A 25,367-nucleotide genomic window follows, 5' to 3' on the forward strand; every position below is an offset into this window, starting at 1 on the left:
GACGCGTTACATTACCTTTTAGCGTTTCAATTTTTGCACTATCAACTTTGGATTAGGAACAAAACTTGTTTAGACATATGGCTTTCGTTTTCTAACAATTTTAGGATAAAACTAATTTTAAATATATATGAGAATGAAATGAAATCATAATAACAATACAAACAATCCTAAAACCTAACGTTAGTGTCTTGTTTCGTGACGGGTTAAAGTTCTGTCAGTGCCCGTATGTGTTGGGAAGCAGGATGGATGGTGGCGCAGTGACGTCACTCGCAAGGCTTTTAGAAACTTGCCTTCCATACGTCACTCGCAGGACAACTGGCTCAAATATACTTCGGTCTGCAGCGCATGGAGCTGTTACAAGCTGGACTATGCAAAATAACGCACTTTCATCGCACATTCCCGTTTGAAACGCCATCTTTCCATGCCTAGAGAAGTATGAAGCGCAAGAGCGAGCGACGGAGCGAGTCGAGGAAAAGACTCTGCGCTTCTCTGAGCGGCCAGACGGAGTCCAAGAGCGAGATTTACGTTCATATCACAGGTAAACAAACCACAGACGCTGCCATGATGATCTCATAAAGTAGAACCAACATCGGGGTCATAAAGTAGTGTGTTATAATTCCTGTCAGGGGTTAATTTGGAGCTTTATATGGAGATTAAAACTGGTTAAATATGAGAGTAATTAAAACGTCACTATTAACTTGGCTGAATGATCTTCTTTGTTCTGTTCGCTGAATGTAAATCACTGAAAATTAGTGTAATAAATATTCAATCAAAGCGAAAAAAAGAAAGAAATCTTATTGGCCAATCGACCATTCTCTCCTAGCAACGGCTCGGGCAGCGTTCCAATCAGAGTCGAATACTCCCTGCTGTTTAGTTTAAATTCTGTGAAGGGAGGGGCCTAATATGATTGACGTGTCAGTGGTACGTCCGTGAACCAATCAGGGACCGGAAAAGTTTTTTTTTAATCTGCATAAGTTATAGATTATTCAACAAATGTGCCCTCAATTGATTTTTTTTTTGTTTTACGTTACAGTCATGAAAATTAGGGGAAATGTGTTTTTAAACAAAGAAACGCTATACGGACAATCAAAATAGTTTCTTTTGACCAACCCCTGAGGACTCTACCGTTTAAATTCTGAGAGGAGGGGCCTAGTTGTGATTGACGTGTCAGCGGTGCGATTGTGAGCCAATCAGGTGTTGAAAAAGATGATGGGAAAAAGATTTTAACTTGGCTTTAAACGGCACGAACTTTAATCGGACTTCAGGAGCAAGAGAGAAAGATCGCTAGTGCTGGTTAACGTTATTTACATCTATGAAGAGTCAAAGCGGATCAGTTGTATCGTTTTAAATTCAAGTTCAACGCGTAAACATTAAGTATTTTTACTTTCTTGTCGCATAATTCTCTATTACACACACGATTTCTTCATAAAGTGTCGACGGAAATTTGCCTATTTTTGTTGTATGTGTAATTTGTAGTGTGGATTTAGATTAAACTAACGTTAAACCAAGATTAAAATTAAAATGTACCGGAACAACGTTTTCATAGAAACCTGCGATCTGTCAAACTGCATCGAAGTCATTAAAGGTGATGCTCATATTTCTTTTGTTTTTAAATGGCCTTTTATTTTTAGTTTTGTGGTCCGGATCAGTCTGTGTTTGTCTTTTAACTCACTTCCGGGATGCAGATTCAAATCTCTCGGACCAATAGATGCAGTCAGATGTGTTTACATTAATATACCGCGTGGAGAAATGCATCAGTTGTGACAGATTACAGAATAGTTTGGTTTCCTTCATCATGTGCACTTTGTGTCTTTCAGATCAGCTGTATTTTGCTCTTCTTCCTCAGAAGGTGAAGAGCTCTCCTGACAGACACTGTTTCTGCATAGATGAAGAGCTTTCCTATGAGAAGTAAGAGAGGTTTACCTTTAAAACGCAGTCTATGGCTCATTAGGGACATTCTAATACACGTAATGCTACATTATCATATTTAATAAGTGATAAGGCCTCTTGCATGATCAAAATCATTGCACACACAATCCAAGTATCAAATATGATCGTCAGGCCGTTGAGTAAGGTTTACTTTCATCTCTTTATCATCATTGCATTATATGTTTTAATACTACAGAGCTTTGATTATGAAACAAATCATTTATAATCTTTTTAAGACGTATATTTACAGATATTGATATTTATATGCATTTTATGAAAGTATCTGCTGTAGATATTTTTGCTCAGTTTGAATAAAATGAAGCTGCTTTTTTCCTCCATATTCTCACTATATCATACAATGAGCCATTTAAAAAGATTTTGTAAACTTATGTATGCATGACTAAATTTATGCATACATGTGTGTGTGTATATATATATACAATATATATATATATATATATATATATATATGTGTGTGTGTGTGTGTGTATATATATGTGAATAAATGCATTAATACAATTATGCACATTGCAAAGTTTACATAAGTTTACAAATATATGCATGTACAGATGAAACTCGAAAAATTAGAATATGGTGCAAAAGTTCGTTTATTTCAGTAATTTAACTTAAAAGGTGAAACTAATATATTAAATAGACCCATTACATGCAAATTAGATATTTCAAGCCTTTATTTGTTATAATTGTGATTATGGATTACAGATATGAAAACCTTTTCACAATATTCTAATTTTGAATTTAGTGTTTTCATATCTGTAAGCCATAATCATCACAATTATAACAAATAAAGGCTTGAAATATCTCACTTTGCATGCTTGTTTTAAGTTGAATTACTGAAATAAATGAACTTTTGCACCATATTGTAATTTTTCGAGTTTCACCTGTATATAGATGCATTAATGCATGTGTATGTATTTATTCATGCATGCATGTATTACAACAATGGAAAGAAAAACTCACACTATCCCATAATCAAGCCTCTTTTTTTTGCGTTTCTCAGCGTCAGAATAGCCTGTATAGTTTCGAGTGCATTGCACCAGATGTTTATCATTGACCTCTTTGATTGTTATATTTGAACAGCTTCTATGCAGACTTTGGCCCGCTCAACCTCGCCATGTTTTATCGCTTCTGTTGCAAGCTCAACAAGAAGCTGAAGGTAATGACTGGCACATAAAATGCAACGTTGCACTGTTCTACTAAACACACTCTTTCATGTTTGAATTATTTCAAAGATTTGCTTTTGAATGTGTGCTTTTCTAATCCCACAGTCTTGTGTTCATGCAAAGAAGAAAATTGTGTTTTATACCTGTGGGGACCGAAAGAAACAAGCCAATGCTGCGTATTTGATCGGCTCTTATGCTGTGAGTTTCACAGTCCAACTTTATATTTACTGTTTATTTTTGCCTTTTAGGCAAATGCAATCTGATGAAATGCTCAAACATTATTTATAACACGTAAAATGTGTTTGTAGTTCTGCCAGATGTTGAAGGCTCACTGTTGTTGTTTAGGTAATGCATCTACAGAAAACACCAGAAGAAGCATACAGCCTTCTTGTCTCTCAAAATGCGTCGTATCTTCCTTTTCGGTAATAATTGAAATTTACCCCCTACATTATTCAAGAAAATGCATATTATTATTATGAGGTATCAAAGTGTTCTGGCACAACAAGGCCTCGTTTACACTGCAGGTCTTGATGCCCAATTCAGATTTTTTCAATCGTGACCCAGATCCGATTCATGTGTTTACACGTGATGTGACATATAGGCCTAATATCTGAAACATCGAGTAGTTCACTTTAAAAAAAAACTTTTGCTGATAATTTACTCGCCCCCGTGTCATCCAAGATGTCCACGTCTTTCTTTCTTCAGTCGAAAAGAAATGAAGGTTTTTGATGAAAACATTCCAGGATTTTCTCCATATAATGGACTTCAATGGGGACCAAACGGTTCAAGGTCCAAATGAGAGTTTCAGTGCAGCTTCAAAGGGCTTTAAACGACACCAGACGATGAATAAGGTTCTTATCAAGCGAAACGATTGGCCATTTCAAAAATAAATAAAGTTTAAATTTTATAAGCACAAATGCTCGCCTTGTTCTGTGATGAGCGTTCGTGACTCTCCTGTTCGAACTCGTTCATCAAAACGAACAAATCTTTTTTCGAGTCATGACTCGAAGAGACCCTTATTCATCGTCTGGAATCGTTTGAAGCTGCACTGAAACTCTCATTTGGACCCCATTGAAGTCCATTATATGGAGAAAATCCTGGAATGTTTTCATCAAAAACCTTCATTTCTTTTCGACTGAAGAAAGAAAGACGTGGACATCTTGGATGACATGGGGGTGAGTAAATTATCATCAAAAGTTTTTTTAAAAGTGAACTACTCCTTTAAAGGACGTTATTGCACAGATGAACGTGAAATATGCTTGATGCTAGCTTTGTGATATATGCGAAGTTCTGCCTGTTTACATAAGTCGAATCTGATTTATTTCCACATATGAACGAGGCCTGAAACCGATCTTAAAATATCCGAATGCATGCTTTTTTTGTGCTGTTTACATTGTTGCGATCTATGTCACATATGAGCAAAAAAATCAGATTTGGTTCACATTTCACTGACAGTGTAAACGAGGCCCAAGTTGCTTGTGGACCTCGGGATAAATTTAAAAAGCAGTAGTAATAGTAAATCTTGTTAATCTCTGACTTAATTTTCCGTTCCATTCAACAGAGACGCGTCTTTTGGAACTTGCATGTACAATCTGAATATTCTTGACTGTCTACTTGGCGTTCACAAGGTAATCCAGATCCTGCAGCTTCATCAGACACGCTCACTATTCCTGCTGACCGCATGCGTTGTGTTTCAGGCTCTGCAGTTCGGCTGGCTGGATTTCTCCCAGTTTAATGTGGAGGAATATGAGCATTATGAGGTGAGTTTCCGCTGATGTAAAAGAGTAAAGTTCAGTGTTGTAGTCGAGACCACCTCACTCGAGTCCGAGTCGACACCGAGACCAGAGAGAGTCGAGTCCGAGACCAGAGACGGTCGAGTCCGAGTCGAGACTGAGACCAGTGAGGGTTGATTAAGTAAATTCAGTAATAATAAAAAAAAAAAAGGGATTTCTCTAAGTAAATAAAAGTAAATTAGGTAGAGAAATCCCTTTTTTTTTATTTTACTGAATTTACTTAGAGTTTAAAAAATATGATCAGTTTAGGGTAAAAAGGCCACATAGTAGGTGGTGTTAAAAGTAATTTTATTACAATTTGTCATGCGCAGTTGCGCACTAGAAAATCACCAATCACTGGGCGTGTCAATCAATTTAAAGAAATATTTTATTAACATACATTAATAATCATGAAAAATATTTTTAGTTGAACTCGAGTGGACTCGGGAATAATTCCGAGTCCTAAAAAAAACAAATGTTCGAGTACGAGTCAATTCCGAGTCCAAATGGACACGAGTCCATGACAAGACCAAGACCAATAAAATATGGTCACGAGTCCGAGTCTCGAGTACTACAACACTGGTAACGTTTAATCTCACACTTCACGTTTGATGCGTCTTTAAAGGGAAGTTGCGCTAGTGCTGTATATCTGAGTGAAGAACAAATGTGGGCGGGGCTTCAATTTTTATGTGGGAAATTGATTGGATGGTTACATGATCTCATGTGAGTGACAGGTTATAGCCCCGCCCACATCATCAGAGAAGAGATGCTGCAAGAGGAACTGATTCTGATTACAGTGCAAAAAAAGAACAATTATGTTCATTTTGATTTCATGGTGACTTTAATATTTTTTTCCAGCGGGCAGAAAATGGAGATTTTAACTGGATCATTCCAGGGAAGTTTTTGGCTTTCAGCGGTCCTCATCCAAAGAGTAAAATTGAGAATGGTGTGTATGGTTTCGCTTGTTTGGTGTCACTTTAAATGATTATTACAGTTTCACTTCCTCATAATTTACTCTCCCCGACGTCATCCGAGATGCTCATGTGTTTCTTTCTTCAGTCGGAAAAGAAGTGAAGGTTTCTGAGGAACACACTCCAGGGTTTCTCCATAGTGTCTTCAATGGGGTCGAAGGTCAGATGTGAGCTTCAAAGTCTCGACACGATCCAGCCGAGGAATAAGAGTCTGATCTACACAAACCAGCGACATTTACAACAAAAACACTCATTTATATACTTTAACCACTAATGCTGGTCTTGCTCGAGCTGTGATGCGACACATGTTACGTCATCAGGGTGAAAGGTCAAGCGGGACGTAGGCGTAAGAACAGACCCAGTGTTTACAAAGCGAACGTGCAAAGACTGAGTCAAACGGCATTAATAAAAAAATAAAAGGTAAAACAACGATGTCGGATGATTTTGAAGTTGAAGGATAAATTGTAATTTTTTTTTAACACGTCTGACCTTTCAACCTGATATTGTGGACGTCCTAAACGAGTATTAGTGGTTAAAGTATATAAATGTGTATTTTGTTGTAAATGTCGCTGGTTTGTCTAGATCAGACTCTTATTCCTTATTCGTGTCGAGACGTTGAAGCTTACATCTGACCTTCGACCCGTTTGGACCCCAATGAAGTCCATTATATGGAGAAACCCTGGAGTGTGTTCCTCAAAAACCTTCATTTCTTTTCCGACCGAAGAAAGAAACACATGAACATCTCGGATGACGTGGAGTAGAGTAAACTTTATTTCTGACTGTGTAATCTGTGTGAAACTGGTCTGGAATGTAAGATCTCTTTTCCTCTAGGATACCCTCTTCATGCCCCTGAGGCGTATTTCCCGTACTTCAGGAAGCACAACATCACCAACATCATCCGGCTCAACAAGAAGATGTACGACGCCAAGCGTTTCACAGACATGGGCTTCAAACACCACGACCTGTTCTTTGTGGATGGAAGTACGCCTAATGATGCCATCGTCGCCAAGTTCCTGAACATCTGCGAGAACGCTGACGGCGCCATCGCGGTCCACTGTAAAGGTGCGCTTAAAGGAGTAGTTCACTTTTAAAAAAACTTTTGCTGATAATTTACTCGCCCCCGTGTCATCCAAGATGTCCATGTCTTTCTTTCTTCAGTGGAAAAGAAATGAAGGTTTTTGATGAAAACATTCCAGGATTTTCTCCATATAATGGACTTCAATGGGGACCAAACGGTTCAAGGTCCAAATGAGAGTTTCAGTGCAGCTTCAAAGGGCTTTAAACGACACCAGACGATGAATAAGGGTCTTATCAAGCGAAACGATCGCTTATTTAATAAATAAATAACAAAGCTTATGTTTTATAAGCTCAAATGCTCGCCTTGCTCTGCTCTGTGATGCTCCTGGTCGAACTCGTTCATCAAAACGAACAAATCTTTTTTGAGTCATTTTGTTGATTCAGTGAATGAAATGACTAAAAAGATTCGTTTTCACAAAAACCTTAATTTCTTCTCGACTCAAGAAAGAAAGACATGGACCTCTTGGATGACATGGGGGCGAGTAAATTATCACTCCTTTAAAGAGCAACTATTATGCTTCTTATCCATGTTCATCTTTCTTTAATAACTGTGATGAGGGCTTGCCGTGTTGCATATCTATCTTGCCTGAGGGAAAAGATTAAAGAGAATCACATTAATTATGTTTATTGAAGTCAACGTTTGAGATCCTGAACAAACTCTCCTCTGGAGTCGATGAGGACGAGAAGAGAAGCTTTAGATGAACTCGCCAAAATAACCAGTTCTGCTTTTATCCAGATTAGAGCCAGACCGATATATCGGCAGGCCGATATTAGGCATTTTCCAAACTATCGGTATCGGCAGTTATAATGGCCGATAAATGAATATTTCAACATTAAAATAAAAATGGACGAAACGCGCTTGAAACGTCATGAGTGTTGGAGTTGTATAGTTTGTCCACCAGAGGGCAATGTTCTGTTGCGACAATAAAAGAAACAAGTTTGTTTTTAAAATGCATTTTCTTATTATTTTAGTTAAAACTTATACATAACTACAAATAACTAATGTTAGGGAAATCTGTTAATGTTTTGTTGCGCATTTCTGAAAAAAAAAAATAATAATAATAATAATAATATCGGCCGATATATCGGATTTTAAATACCAACAAATATTTGTATCGGCCTTCAAAATCCTTTATCGGTCGGGCTCTAGTCCAGTTTATTGATTGAATCGGATAGTTTATTGATTGTGAAACCGCCGTGTGTTTCAGCGGGTCTGGGCCGAACGGGGACTCTGATTGGCTGTTACATGATGAAGCACTTCAGAATGACTGCAGCCGAAGCCATCGCGTGGATCAGGATCTGCAGACCCGGATCAGTCATTGGACCGCAGCAGAACTTTGTTGAAGAGTGGGTGATTCTCTGGACGCTTTAATCCACAACAGCAGTGTACTCTGAAAAAAATAATATGCTTATCTAATCAATAAAATTGTGGCAGCATATTACAAGCAATATTATTAATTAAATTGTACAAATTAGAATTAATTAGAATGTTAATTTGATTAACTATTACTCAATTCTAATTTGTTTAATTTAATAAATAAAAATGCTTGTAATCTGTTGCCACAATTTTATTGATTAGATAAAGCAAATTCATTTTTATTGTGTAGATCTTGTACCAGTCAAATGTTTGATTAATGCTTGCTCATCAAAGCTGCTTTTATTCGATCAAAAATACTGTTAAATAGTGAAATATTATTATAATGTGAATCATCTTTTTTCCATGTGAATATGTAGTAAAGTGTAATTTATTCCTGTGATTTTCAGCATCATTACTCAAATGTTTCTTGATCATCAGATCTTAATATTAGAGTGATTTCTGAAGGATCATGTGACCCTGAAGACTGGAGTAATGATGCTGAAAATCACAGGAATAAATTACACTTTACTGTATATTCACATAGAAAACAGATGATTTACATTAGAATAATATTTCACTATTTTTACAGTATTTTGATCATCCTTGGTGAGCAGAAGAGACTCTGAGACGCATTAAAAATCTGAATTATTCCAGATATTTGGCCAGTACTGTGTATATACCAATCTAGGCCTAATACTGATGTATACGCGTCTCAATCTAACAGGAAGCAGGCGAGTCTCTGGGCCGAGGGCGATCTGTACCATCAAAAAGCGAATGTAAAGGAGCAGGAAAACGGCTCGAGTAAAGCGGCAGTGGCTGGAATCCTGTCCGGAGTCGAAGATATCTCCATCAATGGCACAAACAAGAACATTTCACAGAGGAAAACAGCCACTGAAACAGTGAGTAACTCAGTTTAGGTGTACGTTTTGATTTGTTGCTTTTTGGTGAACAGAAAAGACATTACATGTTGGTTAAAAAACGTTTTTGATTACAAAAAAAAGGCTGTTAAAATCGAGTCCCTATTTTCGTTTTCGAAACTGGTCCGATCGATTGTGCAAATCAATTTTTGAATGTAAAGTCAATGGAGACGGTTTCAGACTGTGGTTAACCGGAGGTGTTGTTCATGTGTTCAGCACACAGAGGAAGAGGAAGAGGAGTGTGGCGGCCTCACGCAAGGCGATAAACTACGAGCTCTGAAGAGTAAGAGGCAGTCCAGGGCGTCCACGGGTTCACTATCGTAAGTTCTTCTCCATTACATCCCTTGTCCGTCACACACACACGTGTCCACTGGCGCTGGAGAAACCGGCTCGATCCCGCAGTCTGTGATTAATGCAACAGTTAATAAAGATATCAGAAACTTTTATTTCAAATTCCCAGACTTGTGTTGGATTATTGCTGCTAAGATACTCTGAATGCAGGCAAACTGCTTTTAGATCTGAATTAAAGGAGATGTGTAACAATTCAACACTTTAAAGCCTGAAATTGTTGCGTTTAAAAAAAATTAGATTTTTTTTGTTATGTTTATTGAATCTAAATGAATCTTTTGATGCATCAGGCTTTTATGGCTCATTTAGTGATAATATGGAAGAAAAACGGCTTCATTTTATTCAAAAGTTCATGTATTTCAGTAATTCAACTTAAAAGCTGAAACTAATATATTATATAGACTCATTACATGCAAAGTGAGATATTTCAAGCCTTTATTTGTTATAATTGTGATGATTATGGCTTGAAAATTAGAATATTGTGAAAAGTTTTTCTTATCTGTAAGCCATAATCATCACAATTATAACAAATAAATGCATGTAAAGAGTCTATGTAATATATTAGTTTCAGCTTTTAAGTTGAATTACTGAACTTTTGCACTATATTTAATTTTTCGATTAAGTTTTGGTGCGTAAAATGTAACTGAAATGCAGATACTTGCATAAAATGCATATAAATATTAACATCTGGCAATGATGTCTTAGTAAGATTATATTTAAATGCTTAGTTTTATAATCAAAGCTCTGTTGTTTTAAAACAGAATACAATGATGGTTGAGAGACAAACCTGATGATCATATTTAATCCTCGTGATTTTTCAAAACAAATAATTGCTAATCAAGAAAAGTGAAGCTAAATATTAATAACACTATGAAAGTTCTTGCGTTTATTTTATATAACTCTACAGATTTGACACAAAGACTCATGAAGCTCGAGCTGAAGGAGGACGCTTGATTAAAAAAGTAATACATTATCAATCAGACGACGGATGCTGTGCGTTTGATCATGTTTATAATTTAGAGATCTTAGTAAACGCCACCGTTAACTTGAACTAGGAAATGAACGAGAAAGCCGCGCGCCAGTGGATGTTAGACACTCGTCCGGTCGATTCCCACGCCGGATAATCTGCATAAATAGTGGTTTTCCCGCTAATGATGGATGTTTAAGTGTGTGTGCATGACCTGTATAGACTAACCGCATGTTTTCGAGTTTAAAACATCGTCTTCCTGTTAATGATTGTGCTGGCGAGACCAGAAAGACCCCAAAAGCCTTTTATCACACAGCAGGCGAATGGTAGTAAAGTGTTGCAGTTTTCTGGGCTCGCTGTGGCCCGACTGTTGTGTGTCGTTGAAACGGTAGCAGAATGACGTTCAGGTGAGTCTGTGACATCATCATCATCATCGCCCATCGTAACCAACATGTGGCTGTTGCAGGTCTTCATTTCATTTAGTGCTTTTCTTTTGCTTCCACGTTCGAACGATGAACGATGTTTTTTTTACGGCTCTTTTGATCATTTTTTTGACCCCCTCATTGAAAGTCTTTAGTTTTGGATCAGTTAGAAAAGGTATAGCCACTACGGATGGGTATTTTTCAAAAATATCGTATTTGAATATTCAGGTTAATAAAAACCGAATATTTGTTTATTTAAATGTCATTTAACGAGAAAGAGATTGTTTTTTTTTATGTCCCCATTTCTGAACAAGCTCACATTAAGCAATATACACAAAACGCTTTACTAGACATCGTTTATATATTAATAATTACAGATCAAATATTCTAAAATTGTAATATTCGTGCACATCCCTAACATTTGGCAGTTTAACATCTCAACACCAGCAGCGCTCTGTAACGGCACTCATTAATTACTCAAATAGCCCTTCATCCTAATTTTATACTTGTTCTTTGTTGGTAAATGGTACAATTTTATCTGAATCTGTCATTTATACCATAAAGTCCCATGAGTCGTGCACAGTGTTGGGTGTAACTAAGTACTAAGTAATTAGTTACTGTAATTTAATTACTTTTCCATTGAAAATGTAAAGTAAGGGATTACTCTTAATTTATCTGTAATTTAATTAGTTACTTCTGATGTAATTGAGGTAAATACTGCGTATAGATCAATCCGATCTCAGAGCGATTCGTATGCATTTTATGAGGTGTCTAAATATTACGACCGCACTCGTACAAATTCGTATGAATTATTGTAAAATGTATGAAAAAAGTGTGAAATATCATGCGATCAGACATAAAACAATAGTGGGTTTAACATCAAAATGTTTTGTCTGATGCTAAAAAGTATGTTTTTATAATGTAACCTTCTCCACCTTGGTCAGTTTAAGGATAATTTATGCATTTTTATAGTATTTATTTGAAAGAATTAAAACAGATTCATGTCTATCCTTGTATTATTCAGCTGGTTGAGATTTTGAAAGTAATTATAAGTAATTAAATACTTTTTAAAGAGAGTAATTAGTACAGTAATCTAATTACACTGTTGAAGAGGTAATTAGTAACTAATTAATTACTTTTTTAGAGTAACTTACCCAACACTGGTCGTGCAGCATTATCCACTGCGTTGATGTCATTCCCACTGAAACAGGAAGAGAGGGCGGGGCATATCGTTCAGCTCCTCCCCCTTTTTAAATAGCCAATAGCGGTTAGCTTAGCTCGGCCAGAGCCGTTGATTTCCATAAAGCCGCAGTTTCCTCCTGATCGGACTTCATTCGTCACAATGGAAGCGTATTTACATCGTTTAATGGGTCTAAAAGTGTAAAAGGTCACAACAAAACAAGTCTCGCATGCATCCAGCGCTCTGGACTACGTTATTCTCCAGCTTCACAGACGGCGCTGACCTTTCTTCTGTCCTTTTTTGATGTTCTAACAAAGTCTTGGCTTTGCATGATGATGTTTGCATGAAGTGTGTGAACTGCTTTGGCCAGTTTTGCTTTGATCGTCTTTTTCAGTTGCGCTGTATACTGGATCTGATCTCAGACACAGATTGAATTTGATTTACAATCTAAATTTTATTTGTAGGCTTAAATTTTGTAATATTAAAGTGTCTATAAAGAGCATTTACTCCGAGTTTAAAGTGCCCCATTATGCTTTTTGGGATATTATCTTTCATGTAGTGTGTAATATAGCATCTGTTTGTGAATGGAAAAGGGTCTGCGAAGGTTATTATTAGGGCTGTGCAAAAATTAATTGCGATTAATCTCATCCAAAATAAAAGTCTGTGTTTACATAATATATTTGTGTGTGCTGTATATATAAATACCTATGCATGCATGTATATATTTAAAAACTATTTGCGCTTAAACTATTTATATATATATATATATATATATATATATATATATATATATATATAAATACAAAATCTATATTATATAAATATAAATATTGCACAGCCCTAGTTATTATTATATATCACACCGGAAAAATGTAGAAAAATCTTGAACTGTTCGTATCAAGATATGATAATGAGCGTTTGCTTTCTGACCAATCACAGCAGAGCAGCTCTCAGAGAGGCGGAGCTTAGAGAGACTGAATCCTCGATCGAAGCGTTTCAGACACCGAGAGAAAAGAGCTGATACTGTAATGGAGATTATAAGGAAAAATGTGTTTTTGACTTTGGATGCATGACGTTTAAAACAACATTAGGAGCTTTATTAGCATAATAAGGGCACTTTAAAGCACAGTTCATGCTGTAATGTGGTTTGGACTGCAGATCCATCCAGTGTGCAGTGATTGGAAAGACTTGTGTCTGTCTGTCTTCCTTGTGTTGTTGTTGTTGTTCTGAATTTCGCCCCTGTGTTCAGATGGCCGCTAGCTTTGCTGCTCTCTGCTCTCAGTAGCGTTGTCTTCTGCTGGATGTTGTTTGGCTTCCCTTCCCTCCATTACTGTATAGACGGGGTGGGATTGTAAATGCGTTAGCCCTTCTCTGGACTGGAACGCTGTAAGTGTCTCCTTTACTAACATCACCGGCGTCCTGAAAACTGAGAGACGGCGTTGTGTGACTCTATTAGGAACATCTCGGGTTGATTTTTACGAACGATACGCTCTATTTTCAGCATTGAATATAACCAACAATAAATCACTGACAAGTCCCTCTGTAGCCAATAATTATATCCCGTAACTCATCTTTTATCTCCAAAATTACATATTTAAGTGTTTTTTCCTTAAAATATCTTAAATGTATCTTGACACCCTCGCCTCATTTAGTATGTGTGGTTCTATGAATATGCAAATGAGCCCCGCCTCCAGCCACTCGCTCAGAGATCCACTGGTTGACGATCAGTGCTGTCACATACACTGAAATTGATCATGTTTTATATTAAAATGACACCAAAATCAATTTGCATTGTTCCTATACATCTCACAAAAGCTCTTTAATTCCGCTAACACAACATTAATGATACAACAATATCAAATAGCAATGAAATGCAATGCAAATATATCACTGATAACCTGTCAATCATCATCATAGTTCATCGCGATCTCACAAATTTCTGTTATAATCAATGCACAATTATTTCTGGTTCATATTTCTGAGGGTAATGTGTTATTTGTGCAGAGATCAGTGTTATTATGAGCCGAATGCTGGAATGCGCGAATGGCCATATGCACTAAAATTATGTTTTTTGCTCTCGATAATTAAGTTTGCTGTATGACTTTGCGGCGACTGTAGAGAATATGCTTTTAAATGTATTTTTTTTTTTTGCTTGCAGGCTGGAAGAAAATACAATTCACACCAAATCCACATCTAATTCATTAAGGTAGCTTTTCTTATTTATTTGAATAAAACTGTACTCTGTAATTATATCCTTGTTTAAAGGACATGGTGCGATATCATATTCCTTTTTAACAGAATTATTTTGCATTTATGTATGCGGGGTTGGAAAAGGGTTGTTTTGTCAGTCAAACCCCTGAGATTTTAAGTGTATATAGCTAAAATAATCAACATAATCACATTGTTATGTAGCTAAACAAATAAAATATTTAGCTTTTTAATTTAAATTATTTACTTGCATTTTTTGGTATTTGATTACTGACAAAAAAAATAGATTTGTTTTTAAGCAAGTATTTAATTTTTTTTTTTTCTAACTTACATTTTTTTTTATTTAATTAATTTATAGCATTGGTGTTTGGTTACTGACTTTTCTAATCTTTTTATTACTTTTTATTATTTGTTTTTATTTTTAAAATATTAATTACAATTTTTTTATTGGAATTTGATTACTGACAAAAAAATAGATTTTTTTAATTTATTACTATTTTATTTTTATTTGTTTCATTTTTAATATTTAAATTCATTATTTATAGCATTGGTGTTAAATTTCTGACAAATATATATATATATATATATATATATATATATATATATATAAATTTATTTAAATTTTGAATATTTAATTCTTTAGAGCATTGGTATTCGATTACTGAATTTTTTTTTGTTGTTTTTCTTTAAATGATAAATAATGTGACGTGTTCCTCACGCAGCTCGGATAAGCGGAAGAGAACGCGCGCGTCGCTCGGCTCCAGCGGGACCAGCGGGTGAGTCATTCAGTGAGGTTTCCATGCCTTTGTGCATTACATCACGGCAGCGTCTTGAGCAGAGCTCCAGTGTGATGATGGATGACGTTTTCCTTTCACAGACCTTTACATTCAAGGCTCGCTAGATCTTTAGGCAGCTTGCACGTAACGGCCTGTGAAACGGACGGCGTGTTCTCTGGCGTTAGCGCTGGCTCTATGGCCAACAGTAGTTTCATCGAGCGGTCGAACTTAAGGCGCTTAGAGCCGCACAGGAGGACTTCCTCCGGCATGAGTTCCCTGAGCGCAGTGAGTCCCGGAGCCGTGTGATCGGGGCCGCACACACTCTCGTCTTCCCTGCATGACTCTGACGGCTCTGCTAGCACGCTAACATGGACAAATCTATCACGCTAGCATGCCATCATGGACGACTCCATCTTGATTCAGTCTGCATTAGAGCTGGGCAACTGTTAGTCGCATCCAAAATTAAAGTAGTATATAAATCAACTTCAATTGATTGAACTATATAGTGCTTTTCGCAATGCACATCGCTTCAAAGCAGCTTTACAGTAAATGCTTGTTTCATGTTTTATAAATGCACTGCAAAATATTACTGTGGCAACTCTGTTTAAAGCTTATATATATATATTTTTTTTTATTTTATTTTATTATAAATAGAAGGTGTGTGTACTGTGTAAAATTATTTTGTATATACAAGTACACACACGTGCATGTATATATTTACGAAAAATGTGTTAATATATAAATTGTGTAAATCTACATGCTTGCAAATATTTCTTAAATGTATACCTTATAAATATTTCATGTATTAATATAAATTGTGTAAATGTATTTATCTAAGAAATATTTGCATGTATAATTTATATTATAAAGATTTTATATATTAACACATTTTTTGTAAATGTTTGTAATATTTGCATGTGTATACATTTAAACAATTTATATTATATATTAATATATGAAATATGCATGCAAATATTTCTTAAATATAATACATGTTATACATATTTCATATATTCATATATAACATAAATTGTTTAAATATGCAAATATTACATGCATTTACAAAAAATGTGTTACTGTATTAATATATAAAATCTTTATAATATAAATTATACATGCAAATATTTCTAACACATTTTTTGTAAATGTATGTAATATTTGCATGTGTATACATTTAAACAATTTATATTATATATTAATATATGAAATATGTATAACATGTATATATTTAAGAAATATTTGCATGGATATTTCATATATTAATATATAATATAAATAGTGTAATACATGCAAATAATTCTTAAATATATACATGCATGTGTGTATTTCTATATACAAAGTAATTATATGCACACATATATTATGTGTAAACACAGTTATTGTGGATGTGGTTAGTCGTTGGCCGGCACTGGTTCAGACGTGTCATGGTTCAGTCTGATGAGTTCTCCAGAACCGTGATCACGAATCGACCCGTTTACACCTGCGTCTCTGATCCGCTTTATCTGAGGATATATTTAAGCTTTTAAAGCTGCATGCAAATGCAATGTTTAAAGCTTGGAATTTATGCTCATCGAGGCTGCATTTATTTGATACAAAAAATACTGTAAAAAAAATGATCTTTTTTTCTTTATGTGAATATATAGTAAACAAGTGTAACATTGAACATTGATAATAATCATAAATGTGTCTTGATCATCAGATCCTCATATTAGAGTGATTTCTGAAAGATCATGTGACACTGAAGACTGGAGTAATGATGCTGAAAATCACAGGCATAAATTACACTTTACTATATATTCACATAGAAAACAGATGATTGACATTAGAATAATATTTAATTATTTTTACTGTATTTTTGATCAAATAAACACAGCCGTGCATTAATCTAAATGAAACGTTTGAGCATTAAAGGCGTGTGAGTGACACCAGCTGTGAACGGGCCTCTGAAACATTAACACTAACAGGATTTGATTTCGTTTTAATGGGTTTTTATCTCTTCACTGCCTTTGCAATCGCCCCTGTAATAGACGAACTCTGTCCGGAAGAAGGAAAGTGCTTCACGCAATGCCATCGGTGCGCTTTCAGAGACCATGGTATCCTTTCTTCCTTCTGCTTTTCACTTCTGGAGTGTTTAAAGCATGTGCATGTTGTGCTCTGGGCGTTTTGCACACAGTGGTTCGGTGTTTAAAGCGTCTCTTGTCTTCACAGTAACTCCATGTCCAACGCTCGAGCGCCTCTCCTCCGCTGATGTCATCACTCCGGTTTCACTTCTTCATGGGTTTCTGGACTCGTCTGAGTGATTATCTGCTATCAACAGAAAAATCTGCATTTTTATTTTATAAAGCGTAAAAAAAAGTGTTTTGTTTTGTTTTTTTAATCAGAGAAAGCTTTAAGCATCTGTGAAGTTAGACTTTTTATCCCGTTGTAAATATCGAGTGTCAGACGCTGCCTTTGTTAATTATGCATTACTAATATTGTTTTTAATACTGTATCTAGTACTTTATTGATTCTGGTACTTTATTAACTGTAAAAGATCGAATGTGAATCATGGCTGAGAGCTGTATATATAAGCTGGAATTTGATAGATTTTTTTTTTTTTTTTTTTTTACTGTAAATAATGCAAAACTTTTGATTTTGATGACCAAATTTAAATCATGATAATTTCACATGTATGTATATATATTATATATAATAGGAAAGGATTTGAGTCATATCCCTTTCAATAAATCCTTTCTGCAATGATTGAATGTCATTATTACTTACTGTATTGATTTATAATAGGTGTTTAATCAAGATTTGCTTTTATAGTAAATATAACTCTTCTAGTTATGCTTAATCAGCTCTGAAATATTTAATTGACTAAAAATTACTCTTTGTTGTGATGGCAATCATTATTGGTTTTAAAAATTATCTAGCAGACAATTGAAATCCAAGAGTTGGTAAACTCGTTTATACTATAGTTAGAAAAGCTTAATTAGAAGACATCGAACAAGTTCACAGAGAATAATACAGCTGAAAATAACAAGAATTGCAATTCGGTGTAAAAAACTAAACACAAACTTAGTTTTATTCTTTGACAGCTTCATGATTTAATCTCTAAGTAAAGAGTTTTCTGTAAATTAAAACCGGAATATTTACCGATCGATATTTGGCAAGCAAAACCTCTTAGCACTTTTAAATCTTACCTTAAAACTAATTTTTTAAGCTAGCTTTTAATTGAATATTTCTATAAATTTTTCATTGTGCATTATTAAATATGGCGTATTTTGTTGCTTTAATTTTATATATAGACATTGCTGTTGATAGTATGGTGAAGTATGGAAATGATTTCAAAATACTGCACCTGTCTCATGCAGAAGGGCCTTTATCTTAAGAAAACAATAGTTAAAGGGTTTTATTCATCACATTGTAGGCCTATGGCGACAGCTGCTGAAACACAAAAGGCGGTTTGATTACGTAACTTTCGCGCCACCGTCATCGCCCGCCTTTCCCTTTAAATCGATGTAAATGTAAACATTATGCGCGGGAGACGTTCAGCAGCAGGAAAGAAGAATTCACACAAGAACACGCCCCCTAAACTACACAAGACGTCATGTGATTGGATAACGGTCACGTCTGTCATAAAGAGCGCGCTCTGCCATATTTAAAAGTGTTGGGCGTTCTGGTCAGAGTCAAGGAATTGTTCGCGCGCTCTCATTGGTTACTGTGCGCTGAGAGAATCTCACAGCGTGTGCTCATTGGTTGTTCGGCGCGAGCGCTGTAACGTCCTCTTTAACGATTGGCTGGACCCTGCGCTCGGGCGCGATTTCCAACGCGGGAAAATAGCGAGTGCGATCGGGTCACTGTATCAAACTCCTGCCAGTGAGAGCGAGCGGAATCAAAGGCACCGCGCGCAGGAACAGCGATACATGTAACATTGGGAATGACTGACTTTATTATTAAACGACTAACGGCAGGACGTTAACCTTCCGTCTGCACTTATTTTCACTTTGGATTTTTTTAAATATATTTTAAGAACGGTTTTAAGATCCAGTTTTTTTTACTGCACTTAATGGAAATGGCTGACAGCAAACATCAAATGATATTTTGTAACGATTCGCCAAAAAGAGTTTTGGTGTCCGTGATCAAAACGACCCCGATCAAACCGAAAGCGGATTCTCTGATGCCCACCAGCCCCGGATTCAGTGACTTCATGGTTTATCCGTGGCGTTGGGGTGAAAACGCGCACAATGTGACTCTGAGTCCCGGATCGGGCAGCGGTACCGGATCCCCGACCCGAAACAGCGCTTCTCCCGCCGAATCCGATCTCAACTCCTGCCCGGAGCACTTAAAGGTAAACTAAATCACTATACCAGTGACTAGTACTGTATAAGTAGCAATGCATTCTGTTTTATATAGGCTAAAACTAGCACACAGTTATAATTTATTAGCGTTTATTCAATTTAAGCGTTGAGTTTCTATCGCATGATGCACATTAATTGTTGCATACTGTATATAAAACGCGCGCGCTGAATGGGATTTTAAATTTCCTCCATTGTGAGGCAGCTGGGAGTTGGGCGTGATGACGTCAGACGTGCGCGCCAAAATGTTACGATTATTGGTTCTAGAAAACTCCATTTGCCACATAATGACTTTTTTTATATGTTTTCATGTGCGTGTTTTTGTTGTAAGTAACACTTCATAATGAGGTTAATTGGTGAACATGAACTAAGAATGAACAATACTTCTACAGCATTTGTTAATCTTAGTTAATATTCATTTCAACATTTACTAATACGTTATTAAAAACAAAGGCTGTATTTGTTAACATTAGTTAATGCACGGTGAACGCAAATTAACAAACAATCAACAGCTGGATTTTATTAACTAACTTTTACAAAGATAAAAAACAACAACAAATGTAATGCTAATTGTTAGTTCATGTTAGTAAATACATTAATGTTAACTAAGTAATAACTGTTACCATTATTGTTCTCGTTTCAGTTTTTGCATCAACATATTAATCAGAATATGTGGCGTTATGTTACTATACTGTTATTATTACATACTACAATGTGTTTTATATTTGTTTATCAGGTATGGCATATGGTATCACTGTTTATATTTGTGCATTATAGTTGTGCATTAAATATATTAACTTTTATTATGTAATGTATAGGTTTTTCAAAGAAGTAAAAATATGTTTTTAATTTTGCACAGTACAGATTGCAAAGTAATAAAAAGTATAGGAAAATAACCAAATCAAATGATGCATCTTCAATATCAGCAGTACAGAAGATAATCAGTTCAGTTCATTGTTTTTAATTGGATAGTTCACGCAAAAGTTAAAATTGGCCCATGATTTACCCTGAAGTCATCCTAGGTGTATATGCCACTCTTCCTTCAGAAGAGTTGTATTAAAAATGTCAAGCTTTATAATGGCAGTGAATGGCTGTTTCTGTCTTGAAGTTCCTAAAAGTGAATTTATCCATCATAAAAGTGCATCTGTCCATTCAAAAGTGCATCTATCAATCATAAAAGTGCATCTATCCATCATAAAAGTGAATCTATCCATCATAAAAGTGCATCTATCCATCATAAAAGTGCATCTATCCATCATAAAAGTGCATCTGTCCATTCAAAAGTGCATCTATCCATCATAAAAGTGCATCTATCATCATAAAAGTGCATCTATCCATCATAAAAGTGCATCTGTCCATTCAAAAGTGCATCTATCCATCATAAAAGTGCATCTATCCATCATAAAAGTGCATCTATCCATCATAAAAGTGCATCTGTCCATTCAAAAGTGCATCTATCCATCATAAAAGTGCATCTGTCCATCATAAAAGTGCATCTGTCCATCATAAAAGTGCATCTATCAATCATAAAAGTGCATCTGTCCATCATAAAAGTTTATCTATCCATCATAAAAGTGCATCTGTTCATCATAAAAGTGAATCTGTCCATCATAAAAGTGCATCTGTCCATCATAAAAGTGCATCTATCCATCATAAAAGTGCATCTGTCCATCATAAAGTGCATCTATCCATCATAAAAGTGCATCTATCCATTTAAAAGTGCATCTGTCCATTCAAAAGTGCATCTGTCCATCATAAAAGTGCATCTGTCCATCATAAAAGTGCATCTGTCCATCATAAAAGTGCATCTGTCCATCATAAAAGTGCATCTGTCCATCATAAAAGTGCATCTGTCCATCATAAAAGTGCATCTGTCCATCATAAAAGTGCATCTATCCATCATAAAAGTTCATCTATCCATCATAAAAGTGCATCTGTCCATCATAAAAGTGCATCTGTCCATCATAAAAGTGCATCTATCCATCATAAAAGTGCATCTGTCCATCATAAAAGTGCATCTGTACATCATAAAAGTGCTCGCGTTTGCATATGGATCGTTCTGTCATCAGTCTAACATGCTCTTTCCTGGTTTATTACTGCAGGATGGGATCCGGCGTGGACGCCCGCGGGCCGAAACCGTTCGAGAGCTGATCAACGAGGGCGAAAACTCAACCAGTCGCATCCGATGCAACATCTGCAACCGGGTCTTTCCCCGGGAGAAGTCCCTGCAGGCGCACAAGCGGACACACACCGGTTCGTGGCGCTACACTGAGTCCTGCGGTCATGTGCGTTTGCGTTCAGACGGCAGATCGAGTGTTAATTTTCCTGGTTCTGTTACAGGCGAGAGACCGTATCTGTGCGATTATCCGGACTGCGGGAAAAGGTTTGTCCAGAGCGGACAGTTGAAGACCCATCAGCGCCTCCACACTGGAGAGAAGCCCTTCGTCTGCTCGGAGAAAGGTGAGCGTTTGTGCCGTATATCGAGTGAAACGCTTCTGGAACGAGAACAAATGTGGGCGGGGCTTGATTTTGCCTGTGGGTGATTGATTGGATGGTTGTGGTTTGCTATTGGCTGATCTCATGTGAGTGACAGGTTGCTCCGCCCACATATTATTTAATAACTTGAATGTAACTCGACACCCCATTTAGTATGCGTGGTTCTATGAATATGCAAATTAGCCCCGCCTCCACTCACTCACTCAGCAATCACACGTTGATCTGATTGGTTACGAGGTCGTTTGTGACGTCCACCAGCGATTGGCCTGATTTTGTTCAAAATGAGTTAATTCTTTGATTTTCCATAACGTATATCGAGACTTAGGTGTGCTAGTACTGTGCTGTTATTATTATTAGTGCAGACCTCAGCGCTGTGATCTCTAAATGCTTGAGTTTCTCTAATATAAAGTCATTTCTCTGTGTGTTTTAGGATGCGGTAGCCGGTTTACTCACGCTAACCGCCACTGTCCCAAACACCCGTACGCTAGACTGAAGCGCGAGGAGCCGACGGGCGGGCCGGGCCAATCACTCGGAGCCGACAACAAGGCCGTCGCCGAATGGCTGACAAAGTGAGTAAAACGTCCAGAGACACTTGATGAACACTAGGGTTGCCGATAAAAGCAATTATCTGTGCTGTTATTGTGTAAAAACAGCTGATGATCAGCTGACCTGTCAATCAAAAGGGGGCGGAGATACACACCAGAGCTCATGATCTCAGTAAGTGTGCGATATGAATGCGAATGTTTTCTGTTTATTGGTAAACATGTTGATTACGGGTGGCATAGTATCGCAATATTGTATCGATAAACACACACAAGTGTTATGTTTTTGTTGTGCATAATTCACCTAAGCTCTGTGCTTATAATGCTGGAAATAATAATAATTTTACATTTTTCTTTTAGACTGTAATTTCTGAGAACATGCATTCCTGCAGTTGGATATAATATATAGTACTATAATAACTGGTCCATCCCCAAAAATATTGAACAATTATGTATTTATTTTTAGTGCTAATCTACGTTTCTCATTTTCGTTAAGTTTATGTTTTTCAACTTTAACACTTAAGTTTAGGGTCCAATTCTCACTATGATCTAGTTGCATATTAACATTCATATTACTACGATATTGGCTGTTTATTAGTTCTCATAAAGCACATATTAATGCCTTATTCTCATCTCCGTGATCATATTCTACATCCCTCAATCCTAAACTTAACAACTACCTTACTAACTATAATTAGGAGTTTGAGGCAAACCCTTCCCTCATTTAGTATGCGTGGTTCTATGAATATGCAAATGAGCCCCGCCTCCACTCCCTCACTCAGAGAGACGATCACACGTTGATCTGATTTGTTACAAGGTGGTTTGTGGCGTCAGAAACACCAGCGATTTCAAAGCGTGTTTTTGAGACTGTCTTTGGTTCACTGCAGTTTTAAGGAGGAAATACTGTATTAAAGCATATTAAACACACAAAAACAACATTAAACGCTTGATTTTCACCACTGAGGGACTTGAAATCACAACAATTCTTGTTTTTTGATGTGGGACTTTTCATTCAGTAGTTTTGTGTATTCTATATTTCAGTATTAAAGGGTTAGTTCACCCAAAAATGAAAATTCTGTCAGTATTTCCTCACCCTCATGTTGTTCCAACCCCGTAAGACCTTCGTTCATCTTCGCAACACAAATTAAGATATTTAAGATATTAAGATCGCTCCTGCATACAGTCCATAGGCTTCTTGAGGGAATGACTCTCGCTGGCATCGAAAAGTCATTAAAGACATCGTTAAAATAGTCCAAGTGACTACAGGGGCTCAATCTTAAGTTTATCAAACGACGAGAACACTTTTGTGCGCAAAAAAACAACAAAAATAATGACTTTATTTCAACTATTTGTTTATTTCTCCCTCTGCGCGAGTCAGGTTACTAGTTTAATAGCGTAAGCTTCTGTTATTGTACGTCACACGCATCACACACACATGACCAGCGTCGGCCAATAGTGAGCCTTCGTGTGACGTAGCTTTACGCAATCACACTACGTTAACTGACTACAGGCTCATGGAGAAGGAAGTGAATAGTTGAAATAAAGTCCTTATTTTTGTTTGTTTTTGCGCACAAAAGTGTTCTCGACGTTTGATAAAGTTAAGATTGAGCGACTGTAGTCACTTGGACTATTTTAACGATGTCTTTAATGACTTTTCGAGGCCAGCAAGAGTCATTCCCTCAAGAAGCCTATGGAGCGATCTTAATATCTTAAATATCTTAATTTGTGTTGCGAAGATGAACGAAGGTCTTACGGGGTTGGAACAACATGAGGGTGAGGAAATACTGACAGAATTTTAATTTTTCATTTTTGGGTGAACTAACCCTTTAATGCCTCAATATATACGTGTGGCAAAGATCTTTTTGAAGGTTTAAGATCTTTTTATTTAACGATGATGGTAACCCCGGTTGCGCTTGTTTCGTCAGATACTGGCAGACGAGGGAACAGCGGTCGCCCCCGCCGGAGAAAGGAAAGACTCTGAGTAAAGCCACTATCGAGGATCAGGAACAGCAGGATCCTCTAGACTTCCTTCCATCGGACGAAGGAGAAGACGACGAGCAAGAGGACGAGAAGAACGCGGGAACGGCACGCCGGCGTCTCCAAGAGCAGAGAGAGCGTCTACACGGTGCGCTCGCGCTCATCGAGCTAGCTAACAATCTCTCGGCCTGAGGAGAACACCAGACGTGGACTTTCCTCGCGTCGTATAAGCTACAAGCACCTTATTTTGCTTCCTATTGTACCTTTAGGCTGCTATGATGGTAGATAAATATCATTATGAAGAATGTTGTTCTGTTTTCTCCGCTTGATAAGCAGGTGGGACGTCGTTTTGTTTGTTTTTTGTTTCGTTGAGCACTTTGTGTACATGTCATGAGTGTTTTTCTTTTTGGGTTTGTGGGTGGAGTTGTTGTGCGTGTTATTTTTTAAAAGGATTTTAGTGTGTGTGTGTGTGTGTTTTGAAACAGGGTGCGCTGATCGACCTGCTAAAGATGAAGACTTGTTTACGAAGGATCGTGTAGTTAAAGGCTGGCTTTCATGTATTCAGGTGAAACTAGTTAATTTATTTCAGTAATTCAACTTAAAAGCTGAAACTAATATATTATATAGACTCATTACATGCAAAGTGAGATATTTCAAGCCTTTATTTGTTATAATTGTGATGATTATGCCTTACAGATAAGAAAACCTTTCCACAATATTCAAATTTTGAATTTGGGGTTTAAGCCATAATCATCACAATTATAACAAATAAAGGCTTGAAATATCTCACTTTGCATGTAATGAGTCTATATAATATATTAGTTTCAGCTTTTAAGTTGAATTACTGAAATAAATTAACGTTTGCACCATACTCAGTTTCATCTGTACGTAGATGCGCATTAGTCCG

At 36.5% G+C, this 25,367-nt stretch overlaps 2 protein-coding genes across 6 annotated transcripts; both read left to right on the plus strand.

The window, feature by feature from the left end:
- The first annotated feature begins 251 nt into the window (after window positions 1-251).
- On the plus strand, window positions 252-17,847 carry cdc14b (cell division cycle 14B). Of its 5 annotated transcripts, none has more exons than XM_089119922.1 (17): window positions 252-538; window positions 1,818-1,908; window positions 3,028-3,103; window positions 3,216-3,308; window positions 3,456-3,532; window positions 4,672-4,738; window positions 4,808-4,870; window positions 5,741-5,828; window positions 6,685-6,915; window positions 8,139-8,277; window positions 9,012-9,186; window positions 9,421-9,524; window positions 14,280-14,327; window positions 15,052-15,105; window positions 15,207-15,390; window positions 17,133-17,198; window positions 17,314-17,403. In XM_089119922.1, the coding sequence occupies exons 1-17, from the start codon at window positions 436-438 to the stop codon at window positions 17,314-17,316; spliced, it is 1,662 nt and encodes a 553-aa protein (XP_088976048.1). In that variant the 5' UTR covers window positions 252-435; the 3' UTR covers window positions 17,317-17,403. The 5 variants fall into 5 exon arrangements, with proteins under 5 accessions (XP_088976048.1, XP_039509447.2, XP_088976050.1 ...); XM_089119923.1 differs by lacking the exon at window positions 252-538 and adding an exon at window positions 1,215-1,585; XM_039653513.2 differs by lacking the exon at window positions 17,133-17,198 and having other exon boundaries at window positions 17,314-17,847.
- A 1,120-nt stretch (window positions 17,848-18,967) lies between these two features.
- Window positions 18,968-24,798, plus strand: znf367 (zinc finger protein 367). Its single transcript, XM_039653475.2, has 5 exons — window positions 18,968-19,438; window positions 21,548-21,698; window positions 21,786-21,905; window positions 22,372-22,510; window positions 24,409-24,798. Exons 1-5 carry the CDS (start codon window positions 19,157-19,159, stop codon window positions 24,650-24,652), a joined length of 936 nt encoding a protein of 311 aa, XP_039509409.2. The 5' UTR covers window positions 18,968-19,156; the 3' UTR covers window positions 24,653-24,798.
- The last annotated feature ends 569 nt before the right edge of the window (window positions 24,799-25,367 follow it).

This window comes from Pimephales promelas, chromosome 14 (assembly GCF_988280905.1).
Source record: "Pimephales promelas chromosome 14, fPimPro1.hap1.1, whole genome shotgun sequence".
Lineage (NCBI taxonomy): Eukaryota > Metazoa > Chordata > Actinopteri > Cypriniformes > Leuciscidae > Pimephales > Pimephales promelas.

Excerpts from the sequence above, each read along its gene's own strand:
- cdc14b (XM_089119922.1), top strand. The coding sequence starts at position 436 with ATGAAGCGCAAGAGCGAGCGACGGAGCGAGTCGAGGAAAAGACTCTGC. Across the intron at positions 5,829-6,684 it reads AAAGAGTAAAATTGAGAATG|GATACCCTCTTCATGCCCCT; the intron begins GTGTGTATGGTT and ends CTTTTCCTCTAG. Across the intron at positions 6,916-8,138 it reads CATCGCGGTCCACTGTAAAG|CGGGTCTGGGCCGAACGGGG; the intron begins GTGCGCTTAAAG and ends CGTGTGTTTCAG.
- znf367 (XM_039653475.2), top strand. The coding sequence starts at position 19,157 with ATGGAAATGGCTGACAGCAAACATCAAATGATATTTTGTAACGATTCG. Across the intron at positions 19,439-21,547 it reads CCTGCCCGGAGCACTTAAAG|GATGGGATCCGGCGTGGACG; the intron begins GTAAACTAAATC and ends TTATTACTGCAG. Across the intron at positions 21,906-22,371 it reads CTTCGTCTGCTCGGAGAAAG|GATGCGGTAGCCGGTTTACT; the intron begins GTGAGCGTTTGT and ends TGTGTGTTTTAG.